Consider the following 24,280-nt stretch of genomic DNA (forward strand, 5'->3'; position numbering starts at 1 on the left):
TAACAAGACCACCTTCATGATTTTAGACTCAAGTTTGAAGTAGTTATAAGCGAAAATAGGCATTTTTCGAATCTCGTGACCACTAGGTGGCGCTGTGACGAAACGTTGCAGGCACCCTCAGGTCATGACTGTAATGACATATACCAAGTTTCGTGTCGGTTTTGCGAAGATAAGGCCTCACGTCCGTTTTGGCGTGCTCGCCGTCATATATGTTGTCAATTTATATGAGAACGCAATGGTCTATCAAAAAGCTTTTGATAACTTTTTGTCTTGGGTGTCTCTAGATGCTACATACCAAAGGACATGCAAATCGGACAAACAGTCTAGGAGGAGTTCGAAAAAGTAGGTTTTACGAAAAATTCAAAATGGCGGAAAGATGTGCATGACACAAATGACATCAATGTGTGCATTTGAATCATCATGAGCCAAGGATTCAGAGGAAACAAGAATTTAGTTTCTAGGACTCACGGGTCAGAAGTTATGAGCATGAACATAAGTGGATATTTGGACTGTTGGTGGCGCTAGAGGGTTTGAGTCAGACACACCAATGTTGCTATAGTAACTTCTAAGACCGTCCTCTACATGTGTGCCAAATTTCATAACTTTCCTATGTACGGTTCTATGGGCTGCCATTGACTTCAATGGCGGAAGAACAAGAAGAAGAATAATATATAATAATAATAATAAGAAAACTAACAATAACAATAGGGTTCTACGCCCCTTCGGGGCTTGACCCCTAATAATAATAATAAGAAGAAAACTAACAATAACAATAGGGTTCTACGCCCCTTCGGGGCTTGACCCCTAATAAGAAAACTAACAATAACAATAGGGTTCTACGCCCCTTCGGGGCTTGACCCCTAATAATAAGAAAACTAACAATAACAATAGGGTTCTACGCCCCTTCGGGGCTTGACCCCTAATAAGAAAACTAACAATAACAATAGGTGTCTACGCCACTTCGTGGCTTGACCCCTAATAATAATAATAATAATAAGAAAACTAACAATAACAATAGGGTTCTACGCCCCTTCGGGGCTTGACCCCTAATAAGAAAACTAACAATAACAATAGGGTTCTACGCCCCTTCGGGGCTTGACCCCTAAATATAGCTGCAAGCAGCGATACCGGGGTCAAGCCAAACATGGCAAAAAATGATTCATACGTGATGACTGTCATGATTTAAGATCTAAGTTTGCATTAGTTTTATGAAAAAATATAATTTTTTTATCTTGAGATCACTAGGTGGCGCTGTGCCGAAACAATGGATGGTGCCTCAGGTCATGACTGTGATGTCACATACCAAATTTAGTGTAAATACGATAAAGCGATACGGAGATATAGCCTTAAATGATTTGACCACTAGGAGGCACTGACCAAAACAATAGATTGTGACTCAGGTCTTGATTGTGATGACACCCACCAAATTTGGTGTAAATACGATAAAGAGATTCAGAGATATAGCTTCAAATCTCTTGACCACTAGGGGGCACCGAAAAGTTTACAAGTCCTTTCAGAACATGTTGCTGATGAACCATACCAAGTTTCATAACAATACGCAATTGCGTTTCTGAAATACTTGAACTTAAAGAAAAAATTCAAAATGGCCGACACACTAAATGGCTGACCAAAAACCATTTGGTATCGTTTGACTCGGCATGCCTCACAAATCTAACAAGACCACTCTCATAATTTTACATTCAAGTTTGCAGTAGTTATAAGCAAAAATAGACATTTTTTATATCTCGTGACCAGTAGGGGGCAGTGTGACGAAATGGTGCATGCACCCTCAGGTCATCACTGTTATGACATAAACCAAGTCTCATATTAATACGCAAAAGTTTTGCGAAGATACAGGCTCAAACACATTTTGGCGTGCTCGCCCTCGCATTCTTTGATGCGTTATACGACAACGGTTAGGTCTACCAAAAAGCTTTCGATAACTTTTTGTCTAGAGTGTCTCTAGATGATGCCTACCAAAAATCAAGCCAATCAAACAAGCGCTCTAGGAGAAGTTCGAAAAAGTAGGTGTTCAATATAATTCAAAATGGCCGACAGGAAGTAGGTTTGACTTTGACATATTTGGTACAGTCGGACTCAGCACGAGCCAAGGAATCAATAGAGTGAAGTCTCATTTCAGTGTGGCAAATGAATCAAAGGCTATAAAGATTTTAAACAATGTCTTTACATATCCTGACCACTAGGTGGTGCTGTCCTAAAGATTTATAGGTGTGCTCAGAACATGTCACTGATGAACCATGACAAATTTCGTAGCGATACGTCATTCTGTTTGTGAAATACTGAACTTAATGAGAAAATTCAAAATGTCCGACACCCAACATGGCCGACCGAAAACGGTTTGTTATCGTTTGACTCGGCATGCCTCAAGGAATCTAACAAGACCACCTTCATGATTTTAGACTCAAGTTTGAAGTAGTTATAAGCAAAAATAAGCATTTTTCGAATCTCGTGACCACTAGGTGGCGCTGTGACGAAACGTTGCAGGCACCCTCAGGTCATGACTGTAATGACATATACCAAGTTTTGTGTCGATACACAAAAGTTTAGCGAAGATACGGCCTCACGTCCGTTTTGGCGTGCTCGCCGCCTTATATGGTGTCACTGTATACGAGAACGCATTGGTCTATCAAAAAGCTTTTGATAACTTTTTGTCTGGGGTGTCTCTAGATGCTCCATACCAAGGGACATGCAAATCGGACGAACGGTCTAGGAGGAGTTCGAAAAAGTAGGTTTTACGGAAAATTCAAAATGGCGGAAAGATGTGCATGACACAAATGACATCAATGTGTGCCATTGAATCATCATGAGCAAAGGATTCAGAGGAAACAAGAATTTAGTGTCTAGGACTCACGGGTCAGAAGTTATGAGCATGAACATAAGTGGATTTTTGGACTGTTGGTGGCGCTAGAGGGTTTGAGTTAGACACACCAATGTTGCTATAGTAATTTCTTAGACTGTCCTCTACATGTGTGCCAAATTACATAACTTTCCTACGTACGGTTCTATGGGCTGCCATTGACTTCAATGGCGGAAGAACTAGGATGAATAATAATAAGAAAACTAACAGATACAATAGGTGTCTACGCCACTTCGTGGCTTGACCCCTAATAAGAAAACGAACAATAACAATAGGTGTCTACGCCACTTCGTGGCTTGACCCCTAATAATAAGAAAACTAACAATCCCAATAGGGGTCTCGCCCATTCTGGGCTTGACCCCTAATTATTTTGCAGATATTTAGTTTTTCCACCAAAAATTTTAAAACTGTTAAAACTGTAAAAAAAAATTAAAATACTATTAATTAAAAATAAATGTCCTAACATCACGAACATCAAGTAACCAGGTTATTTACTTCTTAATAATATGCTCACATCATTCTTAATCTTATGCCTAATATATTAAAAACAGTTTATTTAATAATTATTGTCTCTTCACATGGACAATAATATAATAATGAATGTTTGCATCCCTTTATACTTTTGTTAGACATTTAAACTTTTAATCATAAAACGTCTTAAAGTTTTGTCAAATTTAACACCTAAGATGAATTAAATGTTTATTAAGTTTTCAATAAATATCTGTTTTAAATTTTATATTGTGTTGAAGTCATTGTTTAAACTTTATATAATAAATTTGTGATGTATTTTATAAAAAATAACCTGTTATAATACATTCATAGAATATTTCAATACACAATTATTCCAGTAATGAAACATTTTTATTATCATAGAGATTTTTAATTGATTTAATCCTTATTATATGGAAATGTGTTTTACATAGATAGATAGATAGATAGATAGATAGATAGATAGATAGATAGATAGATAGATAGATAGATAGATAGATAGACCTGTGCTATATAATTGACTGTGTCATATTCTTGACATAGTTTCTTTCATGTTCCTTCAAGCTTTTTTCCTCACTCAGTGTCTTCCTTTTAATTATAAATCCAACTGATATTGCCATTCTTTAATATTGCTTTTCTATTGTCATGATTTTTCTCTCTCCAGTACAGTAGGAGGCGCTCTGCAGCTCTTTAGTCCGCCGATAAACCCACTAAAGAAAGAAAGAGAACGAGGGAGAGAGAGAAAGAGCTCACGTGTGATGTGTTTGTTTATCAGTGTTTTCTCTCTTCTTTAGTGTTTTATTGAGTGTAAACAAAGTGTCTCTGTTTATTTTAGTGTTAAGATGTTAATGATGAGAGATGAGATGTGCTGTAAATCAGTAGGAACTGATCTGTCCATGCTGGATATTGATGATTTCATCACAGAAATCTCTCAGCTGAAGAAAGAGGTGGCGTTACTGGAGACAAAGCTGAGGTCAAGAGGAGATGAAGGAGTGAAGAGAGAGGTTTGTACAGCTTAAACATCCTTTACATGAATCACTCTGTCTGTTTGACAACATCAAATCATTTATAATCTTACACTGTGTGTGTGTGTGTGTTGTGTTGTCAGGATGTGGATTGTTGTGAATCTTCAGTGTATGTGACTGATGGATGTCTGGATTCAGTGTGGATGAGCAGAGATCAGAGGCGCACACCACAGCCACTGCTGGACTCTAAACTCTCTGAAGAGAAATCCAGACACACACAGGACTCAGAGCTCAGTCTCACTTTACTCTCTTATACTGAGTCAAAGCCCACAGACGCTCAGGACACTGTGTGTGACAGTAATCAGGGCTTACAGGATGAGGAATCTACTGATCAAACCTCCACAGAGTCTCTGGATTCTGTCTGTAACGCTGGAGAACAGCAGCAGATCCTGCAGACCACACTGAAGATGTGTTCAGTCAAACTGATCGACTGCACCAACCTGATGATGAAGATTAAAACAGAACCCACAGAAGAGGAAGATCACACTGAAGAAGATGAAGACAATCATGCAGATTATTTAAATCCATCAGGTAAGTCTCTATTAGGGCTGTCGCGGTAACCGCATTACCGCATGACCGCGCTACTGACAAGCCCAACCGCATGGAAAAAAAGCAACCGCAACAACCGCGCCTTTTCACGTAAAATTCATGAAACTATATGCCGCCTTGTTTTTCACGTCATGCAGTACATGTATAATAAAGGCCAAATAGATTGTCAAGAGTTAAGAGAGTAGGCCATTTTTTTCCCCGTAAATTTCAATTAAAAATGTAATACTTCATATTTCGTTAAATCATAGTGAATGTGTGAAAAAGTAAAACTGAGATGACAGAATAACTGAGGCGTCGTCTCCCTCTAGATCCAGTTTTTAAGATTAAAAGTACTTTAATATAACTGATCAACCAAAATAACGCCAAAATATAACTGCTTATGTGGAATTTGATGTTGTTCAAATGTATTCTACTAATCATATTATTATAATTCAGCTTATGTGTGCCTTTACAAAATTGATTCCTGTGCTGAAAATATGAGGGCTGTCTGTGTGTGTGTAAAAACTGCAAGGTCTTGGTTTCGGTTGAACGTAGGACCGACCTTGCAGCTGCTGGTGATAGCCAAAATAAGAACAATCCTTGAAAGAGAAAGCACACAGACAAAAGAAATACATGCTTTTGATATTAATTCACTAATAATCATTCACTAATAATCATTCATTTCCAGATTATTACATATAGAAGAGTTTAGATTTAAAACATTAAATGTTGTCATGAATATTAATGTATTAAAATATATAAATGATTATGCCTTTGTGCCCATGAATAATGTAGAAGATTGCCCTGTAATAAGACATTGCCATATAAGGATGAAATGCTCTAGGGCACAAGGTGTTCTGTATGTTTGTGTGTTATATACCCCCACAGGCTAAAGCAGGGTGTAGTAATGGAGTCAGATAATGAGATGAGAACCGCCTGTTATGGGGAGGAGAGATTTGAAGAAAGAACGACGTCACATATCATATAAATATTCATGTATTTCCGTAAGCTGGGTTGGTTGCTTGCCACATGGGGCCTTGAAACAACCCAGCGCTGTAAAACTTTTTCATATCTGATCAATAAATAACTTAAATTTTAATACCGTGTCTTTCCTCTAATTACGAACATGCAATGGACCTTTAAAGTCCAACAATTGGTGACCCCGACGTTCTTTGGAGGGAAAAAAGGAGAGACTGAGCGGAAGAAGGGTTTCACATTGAAGAAACCAGAGTAAGCGAGGATTCCCTTTCAACACAAAAAGAGCGCTCTATTAAAATAAGGTAAGCAGAAGCCTGTTTTATCGAATTCTGCTATTTGGATATACCAAATTACTTGTGTTGATAAGGAGATCCGAACTGAAATACAAATTTACATTTTTGTAAATTGATCAGAGTGAAAAACTTTTTGAAATATTAATTAAAAAGGTTGAGGATTCCTTTAACACATTAGGTGTTATAAAATACCGACTCGGTTGTAGCCGTAAGGAGTGAAAGGCTCTTGGATGAAAGGTCCATAAATACTGTTAATGGCGGTGTAAGTTAACAGAATTAATTAAAAAGGTTGAGGATTCCTTTAACACATTAGGTGTTATAAAATACCGACTCGGTTGTAGCCTGTAAGGGGTGAAAGGCCCGTTGGATGAAAGGTCCAAGAATACTGTTAATGGCGGTGTAAGTTAACAGAATTAATTAAAAAGGTTGAGGATTCCTTTAATACATTAGGTATTATAAAATACCGACTCAGGTTGTAGCCTGTAAGGGGTGAAAGGCCCGTTGGATGAAAGGTCCATAAATACTGTTAATGGCGGTGTAAGTTAACAGAATTAATTAAAAAGGTTGAGGATTCCTTTAATACATTAGGTGTTATAAAATACCGACTCGGTTGTAGCCGTAAGGAGTGAAAGGCTCTTGGATGAAAGGTCCATAAATACTGTTAATGGCGGTGTAAGTTAACAGAATTAATTAAAAAGGTTGAGGATTCCTTTAATACATTAGGTATTATAAAATACCGACTCAGGTTGTATAGCCTGTAGGGGGTGTACAGCAGCCCGTTGGATGAGAGGTCCACGAATACTGGAAAGAAGAAGTGACGTCTTAATGTGAATAGTATTGTTGATATATTGTTGTTATTTTTGTGACATTTCTGTGAAAGTTGTATTGTGTTTGTATTGCGGGTGAAACTCCTGAAAACTACTGGTGTATATATCTTTCTGCTAGAAAAGAGTGACGTGTTGTGCTTTTTGAAGTTTTGAATGCTTGTAAATTGTGTGAAAATGGCTAAATTTAAAAAAATGTGATGAGTATGGTTGCCTAACAGTGTATGTGCAATGGCAAAAAGGCATGTAGTTTGGAAAGGGACCAACTGTAAAAGACTCAGAAACAGATTTGAGAAAGGGGACGAGAATCGCTTTTGTTGCAGCTGAAGTCGAGACGATTACAAAGACCAAAGGGGAAGTTGACAGTTGTGCTGTGAGCGAGCAAAAGGTAGAACAAGGAAGCACTGAGCCAGTACCCTCAGCCCCACCCATGGCTCCTCCTCAAGTGAAGTCACTATACCCCTCACTGCACACACCTCCTCCTTATGAGGAAAAGTCTGTTTCGATCTCAAAGCAACAGCCGATGTTAACAGTAAACAGTGGTGAACTAGATGTTGAATTTGATGAAATAAAGGCCCTGAAAAGAAAAATGGAAAGATTAGAACAAACAATTATGACACAGGGAGAGATAATCACAACTCTATTAAGATTACAGAGAAATGTAAATGATAACAACATGGGAAAGAGATCTTGTGTATCACACAGACAGGGCCATAAACAAATCACACAAACAGAACTTGTAGAGGTAGATAAGCTTAAGAATGAGCTGTTAAAGCTACAGCTAGAACAGGCCAAGCAAGCTAACACAAAAAAGAAACAAATGCCCCAGCAGGCCCAACCAACACCAGTAGCTATGACAACTAGTGTCTCGGATAACGTACAATATCCCAATCAGCCCATAGATCCATATAAAGGCCCACCCTATACAGGAAACCCGTGGGAGGGATATAACCAACAGAGAAGGGGAGGACCAAGAAGGAGTAGTAGACCAAAACGGGGAGGTTTTGGAGGTTTTGGCAGGAATACATGTTATGTGTGTGGACAGGAAGGACATTGGGGACGGCATTGTCCCAACACTTGGTCACAGCCCCAAAATTCTGGTGCTAGACCACTTAACGGACCACCTGCGGGGGGATGGGGTCCCCGAGGAGGTGGTGCCGGGCGTGGAGCCGGTGGCTATGGCAGGGGGCCACCGAGATCGCACAACCCATCACAACCAGATTTAATGGCGCCTATGCACCCAACATGGGGCCAAAGGGAGTGATGCGGATGAATGACGGGGCACACAGGAACCCACCATGAAAGGAATGGCTGGACCTCTCATGGACCATTAAGAGCCCTAGTGGATAATGGGCCTAAATAGTCCACCGTAAAAAAAAAAAAAAGTTTCAACAACGGTGGAGATAATGGGTTTCTGGTAAAATTGAAAAGTGACTATCAACAAATCACTACCCTATAAGGTAGCAAACCAGTCTAGTTCGCACGCATTTCTGTATTCCTCCAACACACCAGTTAATAATAGATAGGGACCTAGAAATTACAATGACCTGTCAATGTTGTAATGTGCCCCCGGACGGATGGGGCACAAATGAATGGCTAATTAAACTATGGAGAGATAGAGCCTTATGTCTGATCCAGGACCAGAGACTTATGTTATTTTTTTTTTTTTTATATATATATATTTTTTGGGGGGGCCTTATAAACAACAATCAATAGATAACAAGGTATGTACCAATATATAAAACGGTGTCTTAGATAAAGTTTACCAAAAATCCTGGCCAGCCAAACCTGAAATTATGTCCATGAGGGTGTAAACATGACTGACCTGATTACTGAGGGGATGCCACATGATAGTAAAAAACAAAAAACAAAAAACCAAACAAACCCAAAAAGGGCCAAACAAAATCAGACCTAAGTTGTTTACAACACCACTGCCAACTACCCGCTACTAATCACGTTATTTATGGATGGCTTTGTTTTAGAGCATCAGATGGTACGCTAAAGGCAGGGTTTGCTGTGGTTGACCAGGTTGAGGGTGATTTTGTGACTAGAGTGAGTGGTAAATTGGAGGGTAAGCAGTCAGCACAGACAGCTGAAATGATAGCTGTTATCAAAGCCTTGCACTACACTGGTGAAGAGAGGGTGATTATGTATAGTGACTATGCATATGTGATTGGTGCAGTATATATGGCAGATAGGTGGGTTTGAAACCAGGAAAGGCCGGCCTATAATAAATAAATGCTAGCGAAGCCTGACATATAATACAGGCTGTGAAGGTACCTAATGAAGTGGTTGTTGTCAACTGCCTAATAAACCACTTATATCCCCAACCATGGTTTCCCAAGACAAAGTTAGATCTGACAAAATTGACAAACACGCACTGGAATTGACATATAGTTTCGGGGCTGCTCATCGCCCCAATGACAGAGCAAAGCTGAAATAATGAACCTGACTTTGACATTAAAACTTGACTTGACAAAATCTGTGCACAGACAAAAATAACATGGCTTGACGAATTACCAATTGCATTAATGTCTATTCGCTCTTCTGTTAACAGGATTTCTGGTTTCACATCCTTTGACTTGCTTACAGGTCGACAGTTTCCAGGCCCACGGAACGACTTGGTGTAGGATCCAATCCTGCCACTAACTAATGATGTTTATTTCTACAAACTAACTGCTCTGATTAAACATTTTTCCTGCCAGGCTACCACACAACGAAATTGTAAGAACGACCCAGCTGTTACAAATGATGATTGGGTTTCTAACAGACAGGTGTGGACCTGAGGACTCAGGTCCAAGAGAGGGAGAGTGTTGAAAGTGAAAGTGAATCACAGGAAGTGAAACATCAGTGGTAACACTCACACAACACCAACAACAAATTCAAAAGACAATCTGTAAAATTGTGCATAAAAAAGGTGACATTTTTTCCTAGCCCAGCAACAGAACCTTTAGCACACTGCATAGATTGTGCCTACGGAGCAGGTATAGCCGTACAATTCAAAGCGAAGTACGGTACACAAAAGGTTGTAAGACAGAACAAACACACAGGTGAATGTACAGTTATCCATGAGGACGACGGCAGATTGATTTTTCATTTAATAACAAAACAAAACTGTACTGATTTACCAACATATGAGAATTTTACCCACAGCCTCAGATGTATGAGAGAGTGGTGTGAGAAAGAAAACATAACAAGTGTATCCACTCCCCGGCTGGGGTCTGGGTTAGATAAACTGGACTTCCATAAAGTGCTGGAAATCCTGACAGAAGTGTTCAGGGACCTGAACATCACAATTACTGTTTATTCATTATAACCTGGGTAGCTATATACCATATTGACCTTCGAATTTTCTTAAGTTTCTTATATAATCTTACATTTCAATGTTTCCTTTTGAATTTAATTTCTAACTTTCTTATAAAATTTTACAGTATTAATTTTACATTTTAATTTTCTTTTTCCTTTTTTAACTTACGATTGTTATTTGAGTATTAGCCAATAGGCATAAGTGTATTTTTTCCACAGGGATGAAGCTATATGGAAATTGGAAGGTTCTGTGGGCCCTAGGGGTTATAGCTGCAATTATAATCACCATAATATTTAGCATAAACAATGGAGGTAATCTGAAAATTGACAAAAGGTCCAAAACTACATCACAAGATTCGTGTGTACAGAGATAGGGGGGAATTGAATTAAATTACATAAAAAAAAATAATAATAAAAAAAAATTCAACGACATCATACACCTTTGAATTATGAACACCAATAGTGGTATCAATTGGAGTATTTGTGGCCATACTGGTCACTTGTGGATGTTGTTGCATTCCCTGTCTTAGATCCCTATGCAACAGACTGATAGTGTCTGCAATAGAGAAAAAAGAGAATAATCCACCCCCATATAGCATGCCCCTATTAGGCCTACAGAACCTGGATGAGGAGGACGAAGAGAATGTGTGACCTCTTTCAGAGGTCAAGAGAGGGAATTGTGGAATTTGATGTTGTTCAAATGTATTCTACTAATCATATTATTATAATTCAGCTTATGTGTGCCTTTACAAAATTGATTCCTGTGCTGAAAATATGAGGGCTGTCTGTGTGTGTGTAAAAACTGCAAGGTCTTGGTTTCGGTTGAACGTAGGACCGACCTTGCAGCTGCTGGTGATAGCCAAAATAAGAACAATCCTTGAAAGAGAAAGCACACAGACAAAAGAAATACATGCTTTTGATATTAATTCACTAATAATCATTCACTAATAATCATTCATTTCCAGATTATTACATATAGAAGAGTTTAGATTTAAAACATTAAATGTTGTCATGAATATTAATGTATTAAAATATATAAATGATTATGCCTTTGTGCCCATGAATAATGTAGAAGATTGCCCTGTAATAAGACATTGCCATATAAGGATGAAATGCTCTAGGGCACAAGGTGTTCTGTATGTTTGTGTGTTATATACCCCCACAGGCTAAAGCAGGGTGTAGTAATGGAGTCAGATAATGAGATGAGAACCGCCTGTTATGGGGAGGAGAGATTTGAAGAAAGAACGACGTCACATATCATATAAATATTCATGTATTTCCGTAAGCTGGGTTGGTTGCTTGCCACATGGGGCCTTGAAACAACCCAGCGCTGTAAAACTTTTTCATATCTGATCAATAAATAGCTTATTTTTTTTAATACCTTGTCTTTCCTCTAATTATGAACATGCAATGGACCATTAAAGTCCAACACTTACCAGCATTAAAACCTCATAAAAAAGACCTTTATAGGTTTTTTCTTTGTGCATCTGCAGCGTCCGCTCCGTGGATGCGGCCAATATAACGCCGCTGTTGCTTTTGTGAACTGACTGACTGCACACTTGACTTTCACATTTATATATACAAGTTTTTCATCAACAGTATCTGCGTGAAACTTTATAAACATTGATGATCATCTGCCGACTCGACTGTTTCATCACATCCTCTCTATACACGGAGAGTCTGCTTTATTAACGGCTTTTCCTTCGCTCCGCGTGAGCTAAACGTTTCCGCTTTTTGCTTTTTTACTCGCATATAATTCTACATATTTTCGACAAAGGAAGACACAGGATATAATGTAAGTTATTATAGATAGCATTTAAGCTTGTTCTGAAATGATGACAAATCTGTGTGACTAAATATGACCTCTCCAGCTTAATTTAGCCAAAATAATGATTCATTCGTTTTCATACTTTATACACGTTATAATATAATTTATCTACTAATATATTATTAAAAATGCCCTAAATTATTATGCATTGCTTTCTGTATTGCATTCGTTTTGTGCATTTACAGGTGCACAAATACTGGCTAATTTTAACTTCTTTAAGACACTGCTGTTCTGTTTTGACCGATGCTCTGTTAATTTGCGCTTAACAAGCCTAAATGATGTTCTTCAATTTATTTTTGTTTTCTCAAAATTATATTTAGCTGTAGTATAGCTTGTGTTAATCTTTTTTCATAAGGGGAAATACATGTAGCCTACCCTTCATCTATTAGTTGACCTCATTGTTATGGATTTAAAAAATAGTTTTATTTTAGTTAATGAAGGCGGTAAAACCGCATACCGCGCTTGTGAGCCACGCAAAATCACCGCAAGGGAAATTCCTCCACCGTGACAGCCCTAGTCTCTATAACTATTATTATATTTATACCATTTGAGTGCTCATTGTTACAATTACAAGTTTAGTGACATTTTTATTTGTTTAATTTTGCGAGGGGGGGTTAATTTTTTTGTAACTCATCCGTTTAACACTCTGGGGTAGGGATGCACCGATACCACTTTTTCCATCTTCGATCCGATTCCGATACCTGCCGATCCGATACTACTGTATTTTTCTTGAGCAATTTAAATTACACCCAGACACACACACACACACACACACACACACACACACACACACACACACACACACACACACACAGAGAAACACGCACACTATATATAAATGTGTATAGTGCTTTCTGCTAAATCTAGCATAATATAATTATATAATATATAATTATAATATTAAAGTAAAAACCAATAATTAAAAATGATTTACAAGTTACAAGAACATTAGTAATTATTAACCATGGCAGTGTTTAGGAGAAAATAAAATAGGCACGTTTGATCAAATAAGAATGCTAAATATATTTTCCTTAATTGCGCAAAAAGTCACAGTAAAAAAGCTTTAGTGTGCAGATGGTTATTTTGGGAATTATGCACTTAACCGGACCTTTTATGCACATTTCGGGTGCAGAGTTGATGCGCCTAAATCATATTGAGTGCGCATTCTGCGCAATACTGTGCTTCCTAGGTGCAGCATTGATGCTCTAGAAGCGTCCTCACACTCACATGGGAATCCTCGCTCCGCAATGGAAAGTTACGTTCATAACTATTAAAACACAAAGAGATTTCATGCATCGTGTGCTCAGCACATACTGAATTGCATCCATCCAACAGCTTACTGAGACTTTATAAAATCAGATCTTTAATAAAGCCTAACGTTACAATTATTGTGTGTGTGCGTGTGTTGAATGACGCGTTTTCATCCATCCGCTTCTCATCAGTGGATTAACTCAGTTTACAAGTAAGTTACAGTGTTTCTGTGAACATTAATATCTTTAAATGTGCATTTGTTCCTTCACATGAAGCTATTGAGTGTAAGATGACTTTGATTATAGTGCATAAAAACGTTTATGGTGCTTTTATAATACTTTGTCGTTTTAATCGCTTGTCAGTGACAACCATGGGTAACGTGCAGTATCGGAATTGGATCGGTCCTGTTAGTCTGGATCGGTATCGGTTAGTCCGATACCGATCCAGAATATCGGATCGGTGCATCCCTATCTATGTGGCACGGATTCAACAAGGTGCTGAAAGCATTCTTTAAAAATGTTGGCCCATATTGATAGAATAGCATCTTGCAGTTGATGGAGATTTGTGGGATGCACATCCAGGGCACAAAGCTCCTGTTCCACCACATCCCAAAGATGCTCTATTGGGTTGAGATCTGGTGACTGTGGGGGCGATTTTAGTACAGTGAACTCATTGTCATGTTCAAGAAACCAATTTGAAATGATTCAAGCTTTGTGAAATGGTGCATTATCCTGCTGGAAGTAGCCATCAGAGGATGGGTACATGGTGGTCATAAAGGGATGGACACAGTCAGAAACAATGCTCAGGTAGGCCGTGGCATTTAAACGATGCCCAATTGGCGCTAGGGGGCCTAAAGTGTGCTAACAAAACATCCCCCACATCATTACACCATCACCACCAGCCTGCACAGTGGTAACAAGGCATAATGGATCCATGTTCTCATTCTGTTTACTTCAAATTCTGACTCTACCATCTGAATGTCTCAACAGAAATCGAGACTCATCAGACCAGGCAACATTTTTTCACTCTTCAGCTGTCCAATTTTGGTGAGCTTGTGCAAATTGTAGCCTCTTTTTCCTATTTGTTGTAGCCCATCCACCTCAAGGTTGTGCGTAATGTGCCTTCACAAATGCTTTGCTGCATACCTCGGTTGTAATGAGCAGTTATTATGCTCTTCTATCAGCTTGAATCAGTCGGCCCATTCTCTTCTGACCTCTAGCAACAACAAGGCTCACAGCTGAAGTATCACAGCTACCAAAGCGCTGAGCTGAAGAAAGCTGGCACTCAGCTGAAAAACAGCTGGCATTCAGCATCCTCAAGGCGTTTTCAGCCGCGTTTAAAAGTTTTGGTGTGTCCAGCCCCTTAGGGTGTCCTACATCTGTATTCTCATTCTCTCAAAGCAAACTGTATATGAAATGCTACATTATACATGCAAAAAGAATTTGAAACTGATCTTATTTGTTTTCACTCAATGCAAGTGGTTACAATCGTCTCACTCATATGACAACAGAATTCAATGTTAAAGTGTAAGCAAACTTCACTCAATGTTGATAGATACCTCCCATCATAGACATAAACCAGTCACCCACTGTATGCAAATTAAGGACATCCCTGAGTTTTACAACAACCAATCAGTACCAAATTCCTTTATGCTTTGTCTCTCTGGATATTTAAGGAAATGTTGTAAATGGTTTAGGGGATTTTCTGTACTTGGAAATTCACCCCATGATGCTGTATCTTTGATTTGAGAGATACGACTAGCACTTGGCGTTAGTTTAATTGTACTTAGAAGTGTGGAGGCTACAATATGTATTTCCGTTTAGAGTAACATTTCTGATCACTCTAAATAGGGTCAACCTCAACCTCTGATTATTTCAATATGATTCTATTCATTACCTTTGGTTGGAAATAATTATTGTAATAATTAAGTGTCACCTCTAAGGGGGCTAAATAAATTATGTTTAAAGTTAAGCACGCAGAGAGCGGCCGATTAAGCGTATAGTCCAACCTCTGGCAACGACCAACACTGATTTGCTTATGACCATTGACCATAATATTAATTATAAGGCCCAATGCCCATACTAGAATCATGTGCGACTATGAGAACTGAATGAACGAGTGTGATACCAGAGCTTAATCAGAATAAACAAACATCCATCCAAATTCTGTAAGTGTTAAAAGTAATAATCAATCCGATTTGTATTATAATATAAACTAAATCTTTATCTTTGGAGTCAGATAAATCTGCCTAAATTACGTAACGCCAAAACGTCATCTGCAAGAGCCGGAAATGACCGAACACGCTTAAATCCTTCACCATGCCGCTGGTTTCCGCCATGTGGGCCAACGGATGGATGGGTGACATAATTTTCCCCCTTACAAGCCATTCAATGCTACAAGGATTGTGAAAGTCTTTGTACAAATAAAAATGGTTCATCTGCAAAATACAAACTACCCTTCCACAAAATAGTGTCTGTGTCTCGTTTCACAGGTTGCGCCCTTTAGAGGTCGCATTCTAAGGTTGCATATGTCATTAAGGCCGTCTCATTTCAGTAATGTAAGTAGGGGACTCTGAAGGCGACCTCGAATGCGCTCTTTTTTTCACAGGAATTCAGAGGATACACGAGGTGTATCCTTTGCTGCTGCAGATAGCCCACAATTCTTTGCGTTGATGTCAACAACCGTTTATTTGAAAAATAAATAAATAAATGTAAATTATAATAATTATCGCCTTAAATCTCCGATTAAAAACTGATAAATTTGGTTCTTCTTAATATCCTCCTCATTTTCCTCTGTAACAGATATCTGTTGTGCATTCGCCTCAACTCCTCAAGCATTAGCCCAAATAAAACAAGCAAACACATTTTCGTGTGAAATTTCTTTCCAAATTTATATAAAAATTATTTACTTATTCATTTACAGCTCAACAATACTGCTGTGAACATGTTGGCATAGCAACGTGATACTTCCTGTTTCATTTCCTGCCCGTGTGTCCTCTGAAAGACGTCTCGTTTAATTCTGGTTAAGGACTCTCTGTAGACCACATCTTTCAGACTCAGAGGATGAGTCCTCATGAGGATCCAACCTTCGAAATTAAATGAAATGAGACACAGCTAGTGAATTACTCACTGCATTGCATTTCATATTTTGTCTTTGATCAGTAGTTATGTTTTTCTTTATTCTTCTAATAAGATATTAACAAAATGATATAAAAATTAGATGGAGTCGTTTCCAAAATGTTATTTTTTCTAATGTGCAATGACCCAGCTATAATAACAGCACTGAGAGCTGTCTTTTGTATCTGTGTGAATATAGATAAAGATACAGAATCTAAATTTATGCTGCTTTGTGTTAATAAAAGTAATGAGAATAAAATTGTATCATGTTTCTTTCAGATGTGAAGAGTGAACCATGTGATGGAGAAATGTCCTCAACATCAGAAGAACGACTGACAGCACAAACTCTTTCCTGTATCACCTGTGGAAAGACATTCAGCTCACAGAGACATTTAGAGAGACATGAGAGAAAACACACAGAACAGAAACTCAGCTTTACTACCTTACAAGAGAAGAAACTTCATCGTTCAAAAGTGCACGGAGAAAAGAAGAAGAAAAAGAAGTTTCACTGCGAGCATTGTGGGAAGAATTTTGACTTCTTATCTCAGCTGAAAGTTCACATGAGGACACACAGTGGTGAAAAATCTTTCTGCTGCACTGAATGTGGAAATTACTTCAGCACCAAACAAAGTCTTGAGTCTCATCAGAGAATTCACACAGGAGAAAAACCATACGAGTGTCCTCACTGTGAGATGAGATTCAGACAAAAAAGCAATCTGAAAAGACATGTGTTTAAACACACCAATGAGAGACCGTATCAGTGCAGTAAATGTGACAAGGCCTACAAGTTTTCAGCTTCATTAAAATCACACCAGAAAAATCACTCTGAAGAGAAACTTTATCAATGTTCATTCTGTGATAAACATTTCTGTCATAAATCTAATCTTATATGCCACAAGAGGATTCACACTGAAAAACCTTACAAATGCTCTCAGTGTGAGAAGACGTTTACTCAGTCAGGTCACTTAAAAATCCATGAGAGACTTCACACTGGAGAGAAACCTTACGCCTGCTCTGAATGTGGAAAGAGATTCGCTTATCTATCTAATGTCAGAGTTCATCAGAAAGTTCACACTGCAGAGAAATCTCATCACTGTAGTGTTTGTGGGAAGAGTTATGGGCGGCATAATAGTTTAGTAAGGCATCATAGAAGTCATACAGTTGAAAGACCTTACAAATGCTCTCAGTGTGAGAAGACGTTTAATCAGTCAAGTAACTTAAAAGCCCATGAGAGAATTCACACTGGAGAGAAACCTCATCACTGTAGTGTCTGTGGGAGGAGTTTTGGGCGGCGTGATAATTTTGTAATGCACCAGAGAACTCATACACGTCAAAAACCATTAAAAATCTCTCATTGTGATAAGACATTTAATCAGTCAAGTCACTTAAAAATCCATGAGAGAGTTCACACAGGAGAGAAACCTTATGTCTGCTTGATCTGTGGAGATAGATTCACTCAGTCTGGAAGTCTTCAGTATCATCAGAAGAAACACACTGAAGAACAAATTACACTGAAATCATCACAGTGCCTTAAACGCTTTACACACTGACTGCGTATATTCCACCTGAATGTTCGCCTTGAGAATATGCTAGAACAAAAACAATGCATTTCTATGAATTACTTCACATTGATTTGTTCTTTAGTGAACGGATGTTCAGAAGTGCTAACTTAACAGTAACTGGTTTTGGCCCTGTGTCAATCTCAGAATGACGTCAAATAGGCAGTAGATTAGAAAGAAGGCGGCACTCTCCAGCCACACAGCAATTCTATCACATGTCAGGACAGAGATAGGAAAAGCTAAAGGGACATTGGGCTCCCGCTTGTTCTGTAAATAACTATGATTAAGTGTGCTTGCAAAAGCACACTTATTGTTCTTCTTAAGTTTTATTATTATTTTTCCCGGGTAGATTTTTTTGGCCAGCTCTAGCGATTAGACCGTTTGACACAGAGACACCGTTCAAACTTTAAAATGTTCGGGCAGTACCGGTGTAAGTTGCTTGAGAAGATAAGGTCACAGATCGATGTCGTTCTTCCGCCATATTGGATAGAACACAAAACCTTAAAAAAGTTTCACAGGTCACAAATTTTGTCCAAACTTTACGAAAATCCACGTACACGATCCTTGGACCAAGCCTCACAAAAGTTACTAGAAGGATTTTTGATTTTCGGAAGCGTTTGCCCGTCACAGCTCAAACTAAATGTGCGTCGACGCCGCCAAAACAGGAAGTAGTTTATATCTTAGGAACGCTTTCACGTATTGAAACTAAACTTTGTACATGAATTTGGGTCTCAAATGTGAGGATGCACAACATGAAAATAACATTTTTTTTCTAAAATTTTACGCCGCCAAACAGGAAGTAGTTTATATCTCAGGAACGCTTTCACATATTGAAACCAAACTTTGTACATGAATTTGGGTTTCCAATGTGAGGATGCACAACATGAAAATAACATTTTTTTTCTAAAATTTTACGCCGCCAAACAGGAAGTAGTTTATATCTCAGGAACGCTTTCATGTATTGAAACCAAACTTTGTACATGAATTTGGGTTTCCAATGTGAGGATGCACAACATGAAAAGAACTTTTTTTTTTCAAAAATTTTACGCCGCCAAACAGGAAGTAGTTTATATCTCAGGAACGCTTTCATGTATTGAAACCAAACTTTGTACATGAATTTGGGTTTCCAATGTGAGGATGCACAACATGAAAATAACATTTTTTTTCTAAAATTTTACGCCGCCAAACAGGAAGTAGTTTATATCTCAGGAACGCTTTCATGTATTGAAACCAAACTTTGTACATGAATTTGGGTTTCCAATGTGAGGATGCACAACATCAAAAGAACATTTTGTTTTCTAAAAATTTTACGCCGCCAAACAGGAAGTAGTTTATATCTCAGGAACGCTTTCATATATTAAAACCAAACTTTGTAAATGAATTTGGGTCTCCAATGTGAGGATGCACAACATCAAAAGAAATTTTTTTTTCTAAAATTTTACGCCGCCAAACAGGAAGTAGTTTATATCTCATGAATGCTTTCAAGTATTGAAACCAAACTTTGTACATTAATTTGGGTCTCCAATGTGAGGATGAACAACATCAAAAGAAAAAACATTTTTTCTAAAATTTTACGCCGCCAAACAGGAAGTAGTTTATATCTCAAGAACGCTTTCACGTATTGAAACCAAACTTCGTACATGAACTTGGGACTCCAATATGAGGATGCACAAACTAAATCTGCGGCACCAGAGCAAGCACACTTTTGCAGTTCCTCCGGAAATGCATTTTCTAGTTGTTACTGCTTTCGTAGCGGGGACCCAACACATATCAGTTTTATTGTTCCAGAGATAACAAATAAAGATAATGAGAATATATGGTACTGGCGTTGTTCTGGATCATTCATTAATCTTTAATATTTGCTATTGATTTAATACTAATACATAGTAGCTTCTTTAAAAAATACAGTTAAAGATGGACAGTTAAATTCAGTTAATTGCATCAATCAAATGTAGAACAACACAGAAGGAGCTTGAAGCAGCATTGATTTTGTGATCCTCTGTAGAAAGCATTGTCTGTAAGTTTGTGATTAATTTTTATTCAGTTTGTTAAAGTTACTATTTATAAAGCTAAGTAATGTGGAATTTCAGATATTTTACAACTATATACTATGAATTCATGTTAGTGTTGTTTTTGGAGATAACTAAGTAGTTCTATTGTATTTACATCTCCTTTCTGTAGTTTCACTCTGTTTTTCGACATATTCATCGTGGTGTGGAATAAAGCAGCATTCTCCCACAAGCTTATGTGTTGGAAAGAGTTTATCTGTCTGTCTAACTTTGGGAAGAGTGACGCCATTGTGAGGGCAGAACAGTGAAAAGACATACTCAACAGTGATTACAACAACAGTCAATTATCTTCCTTCTTCTCAAACAATCTACAGTAAAATGCTATCAAAGGAAAACATAAGCCTTGCAACCAGATCAGTGTGTTCACATTCACACAATTCATCAAGATCAACACATTCAAGAAGATCAGCAGCCAGTCTTATAGCAATAGAGGCTCGAGCCAAAGCTGAAGCTGCCCGAGCGAGAGCAGCATATTCTCAAAGAGAGATTGAAATTAAAGTAAAGAAAGCTCAACTACAGGTAGAAGAGACACGCTTAGAGGCTACATTAGAAGCACTCCAGCAAGAGAAAGAGGCAGAAGCTGCCTTAGCTGAAGCTACAGCATATGAAGCCATTGATGGAGCTGACATAGAAAAGTCATCTGAAAATGAATGTAAACAAAAGAGCTCAACTTTCTATGCACTTAAGCGGACTGATGAATATGTTCAGGATCAAAATGCTTACAAAAACAAGCATCATCAAGCTTCAAAACATACACCACTACGTCAGTCGGCTGACAGAGAACAGCAAAATGCTCTTCCATCTCATAGGCAGTCTATTCAGTATTCTCAAGAAACTCCTCAGCATGTCAATTCATACAGTGAGCCACTCTTTCAGTCACAGAACACACATGACAGTATTCGACCTATCATAGTACCTGAAAAAGAAGAAAATGTTCATTACACTCACCCATCAAATTACTGTAACTCAAACAGGAATTACTCACCTGATGTAGGAAATGAGCCACATGCTGCAAAACCTGAAAACTCAGAGATATTAAATTTAGTCAAGTTCTTAGCACGCAGAGACCTGCTCACTGATGGACTCATAAAGTTTGATGACAAGCCAGAGAATTACTTGGCATGGAAATCAACATTCTCAAATGCAATAGAAGACCTGAATTTAAAACCTTCTGAAGAGCTCGACTTGCTGACTAAGTGGCTTGGTCCAGAATCAGCCGAACACGCTCGCCGAATAAGATCAGTTCATATTAACTATCCTGCCGTCGGGCTCAGTAGAATTTGGGAAAGACTGGAACAGTGCTACGGCTCTGCAGAAGCTATAGAGTCAGCACTCCTAAATAAAGTTGACTGCTTTCCTAGAATCTCTAATAGGGACCCACAGTGTCTCAGGGAACTAGCAGATTTACTGTCAGAGATTGAATCTGCCAAAATGGATGGATACTTACCTGGTTTATCTTATCTGGACACTGCACGAGGCATTGCCCCTATACTTGAGAAGCTGCCATTTGCCCTCCAGGAGAAGTGGATGCGACAAGGGTCTAGATATAAGCAAGAACACAATGTCAGCTTTCCTCCCTTCTCATTTTTCTCCACCTTCATCAGAAATGAGGCTCATATGAGAAATGACCCCAGTTTTAAATTCAATCTGCCAAACACAATGCAACCCACAGGACAGAAGTTTTCCTCCAGAGAAAAAAGACTACCTGTTGCTGTGCACAAGACTGAAGTAGAGCATGGAATTCCTACAGTAAAATCTAAGCTGGTTGGAGAAGACTTCAGCAAACAGTGTCCAATTCATAAAAAACCACACCCGCTCCACAAATGCAGAGGCTTTAGGGAAAAACCCATAGATGAGCGCAAAGCCTTTTTAAGGGAACACGCTATATGTTTCCGCTGCTGCTCTTCAACATCTCACCAAGCCAGGAATTGTACCTCAACCATTCAGTGTTCAGAATGTGACAGCGAAAGACACATAGCAGCCCTTCATCCTGGTCCAGCGCCCTGGTCTAAAAATGAAACGGTCAGACCTGTGATACACCATGGCGGGGAGGATGATGAAAAAACCATAACAACTGTCGCCACATCCAGCTGCACAAAGGTCTGTGGTAATGGTTTCAGAGGAAGATCATGCTCCAAGATCTGCCTAGTTAATATATATTGTAAAGATCATCCTCAAATAAAGTTGAAAACCTATGCTATTCTAGACGACCAGAGTAACAAGTCTTTAGCAAAATCCACCTTCTTCGACAAATTTAATGTCATTGACCATGCATCTCCTTACACACTGAAGACATGTACAGGTAAATCAGAAATCTTAGGACGCAGAGCAAAGGGTTTCATTATAGAATCAATCAATGACGGTGCCAGTTTTACACTTCCCACACTTATTGAGTGTAATGAACTTCCCGACAACAGAGCTGAAATCCCTACTCCTGATGCTGCTTGGAACCATGCTCACCTGAAATCAGTAGCTCATAAGATACCTCCACTTGACCCTGAAGCTGAGATTCTTCTTCTTCTTGGAAGAGACATCATTGAAGTGCACAAAGTATTGGAACAGCGCAATGGTCCTCGACATGCTCCTTTTGCTCAGAAGTTAGCTTTGGGATGGGTAATAATAGGAGATGTCTGCCTGGATGGTGCCCACAAACCATGTGAAGTTAATACTTTCAAAACAAGCATTTTCATGAATGGACGCCCAAGCCAAATGGAACCCTGTGAAAACAATATTCAAATCAAAGAGAAGTTTTGCCATTACAATGAACATCTGACTTCACTGGCACCATCTTTGAAACTAGAATTTGCAACAACACACACAAAGAGCAATACAACAGATATCTTCCAGTCCACAAAAGATGATGACAAACTAGCTCCATCAATGGAAGATCTCGTCTTTCTGAAGATAATGCAAAAAGAAGTATATCAAGATGAATCAAACAGCTGGGTTGCTCCACTTCCCTTTCGCAGCCCACGTCAAAGACTTCCTAATAACAGGCAACAAGCAGAAAATGAAGTTGAAGTTGTAGAATTCAGAATGCGAGTGCATGCCTTCGGCAACAGTCCCTCACCAGCTGTGGCCATGTACGGGCTCAAGAAAGCTGCCTTGGAAGGGGAGAAGGAACATGGTTCAGATGTAAAACAGTTCATTGAGAGGAACTTTTATGTCGATGATGCTCTGGTATCCCTACCTACCAAACATGAAGCCATCACACTCCTTAGAAATGCCCAAGCCATTCTGGCAGCTTCAAATCTTCGCCTACACAAGATAGCCTCAAACAAAATTGAAGTAATGAGAGCATTCCCTCTGGACGATTTAGCAGAGAACCTGAAGGACTTAAACCTTGCTGTTGACCTTCCTCATATGCAGAGAAGCTTAGGGGTTGGCTGGGATGTTTCGAAAGACAACTTCACCTTTCAGGTACCAGATGATGAGAAACCTTACACAAGACGTGGAATCTTGTCTACAGTGAACAGTCTATTTGATCCATTTGGATTTGTGGCACCTGTAATCATTAAAGGTAGATCTTTAAATGGCTGCACTTGGAGTTTCAACCCACCACACTCATCACACATGGGAGGCAGCTGGGAACGCATGATAGGCATCACCAGGCGGATCCTTGATGCTATGTTAATGAATATCAGTCAAGTAAAATTTACCCATGAAGTCCTCATCGCATTCATGGCAGAGGTTTCAGCTATTGTAAATGCTCGTCCATTAACACCAGTATCAACGGATCCAAACAATCCACTCATCCTATCCCCAGCAACACTTCTCACACAAAAGACTGGCACACTTCCACCTCCAAATGGCAACTTCAATGAAAGGAACCTCTACGTTTGCCAGTGGAGACAAGTTCAAAGTTTGGCCAACACCTTTTGGCAGCGATGGAGAAGGGAGTATTTAAGCACTCTTCAAAATCGGAGAAAGTGGCAAAGAGAAGAACGTAACCTTCAACCTGGAGACGTAGTCCTCCTCAAGGAAGGTCAAGTTCAAAGAAATGACTGGCCCATGGGCATTATACAAAAGAGTTTCCCAGGTAATGATGGAAGAGTCAGGAAGGTTGAAGTTAAGACAATAAAGGATGGAATACCAAAGGTCTACTTACGTCCCATCTCCGACACAGTCCTTCTCCT

General features: G+C 38.8%; 1 protein-coding gene across 1 annotated transcript in view; it reads left to right on the forward strand.

Annotated features, from left to right (window-relative positions):
• The first annotated feature begins 4,074 nt into the window (after positions 1-4,074).
• The window catches only part of LOC129455158 (uncharacterized), a 181,095-nt gene continuing 160,889 nt past the window's right edge, over positions 4,075-24,280 (forward strand). The window contains exons 1-3 of the mRNA XM_073858072.1: positions 4,075-4,371; positions 4,476-4,923; positions 16,796-17,845. Of these exons, the coding sequence (XP_073714173.1) occupies positions 4,210-4,371; positions 4,476-4,923; positions 16,796-17,845 (1,660 nt within the window). The 5' untranslated portion in view covers positions 4,075-4,209. The remainder of the gene's footprint in view (positions 4,372-4,475; positions 4,924-16,795; positions 17,846-24,280) is intronic.

Source organism: Misgurnus anguillicaudatus, chromosome 20 (genome assembly GCF_027580225.2).
Source record: "Misgurnus anguillicaudatus chromosome 20, ASM2758022v2, whole genome shotgun sequence".
Taxonomy (NCBI): Eukaryota; Metazoa; Chordata; class Actinopteri; order Cypriniformes; family Cobitidae; genus Misgurnus; species Misgurnus anguillicaudatus.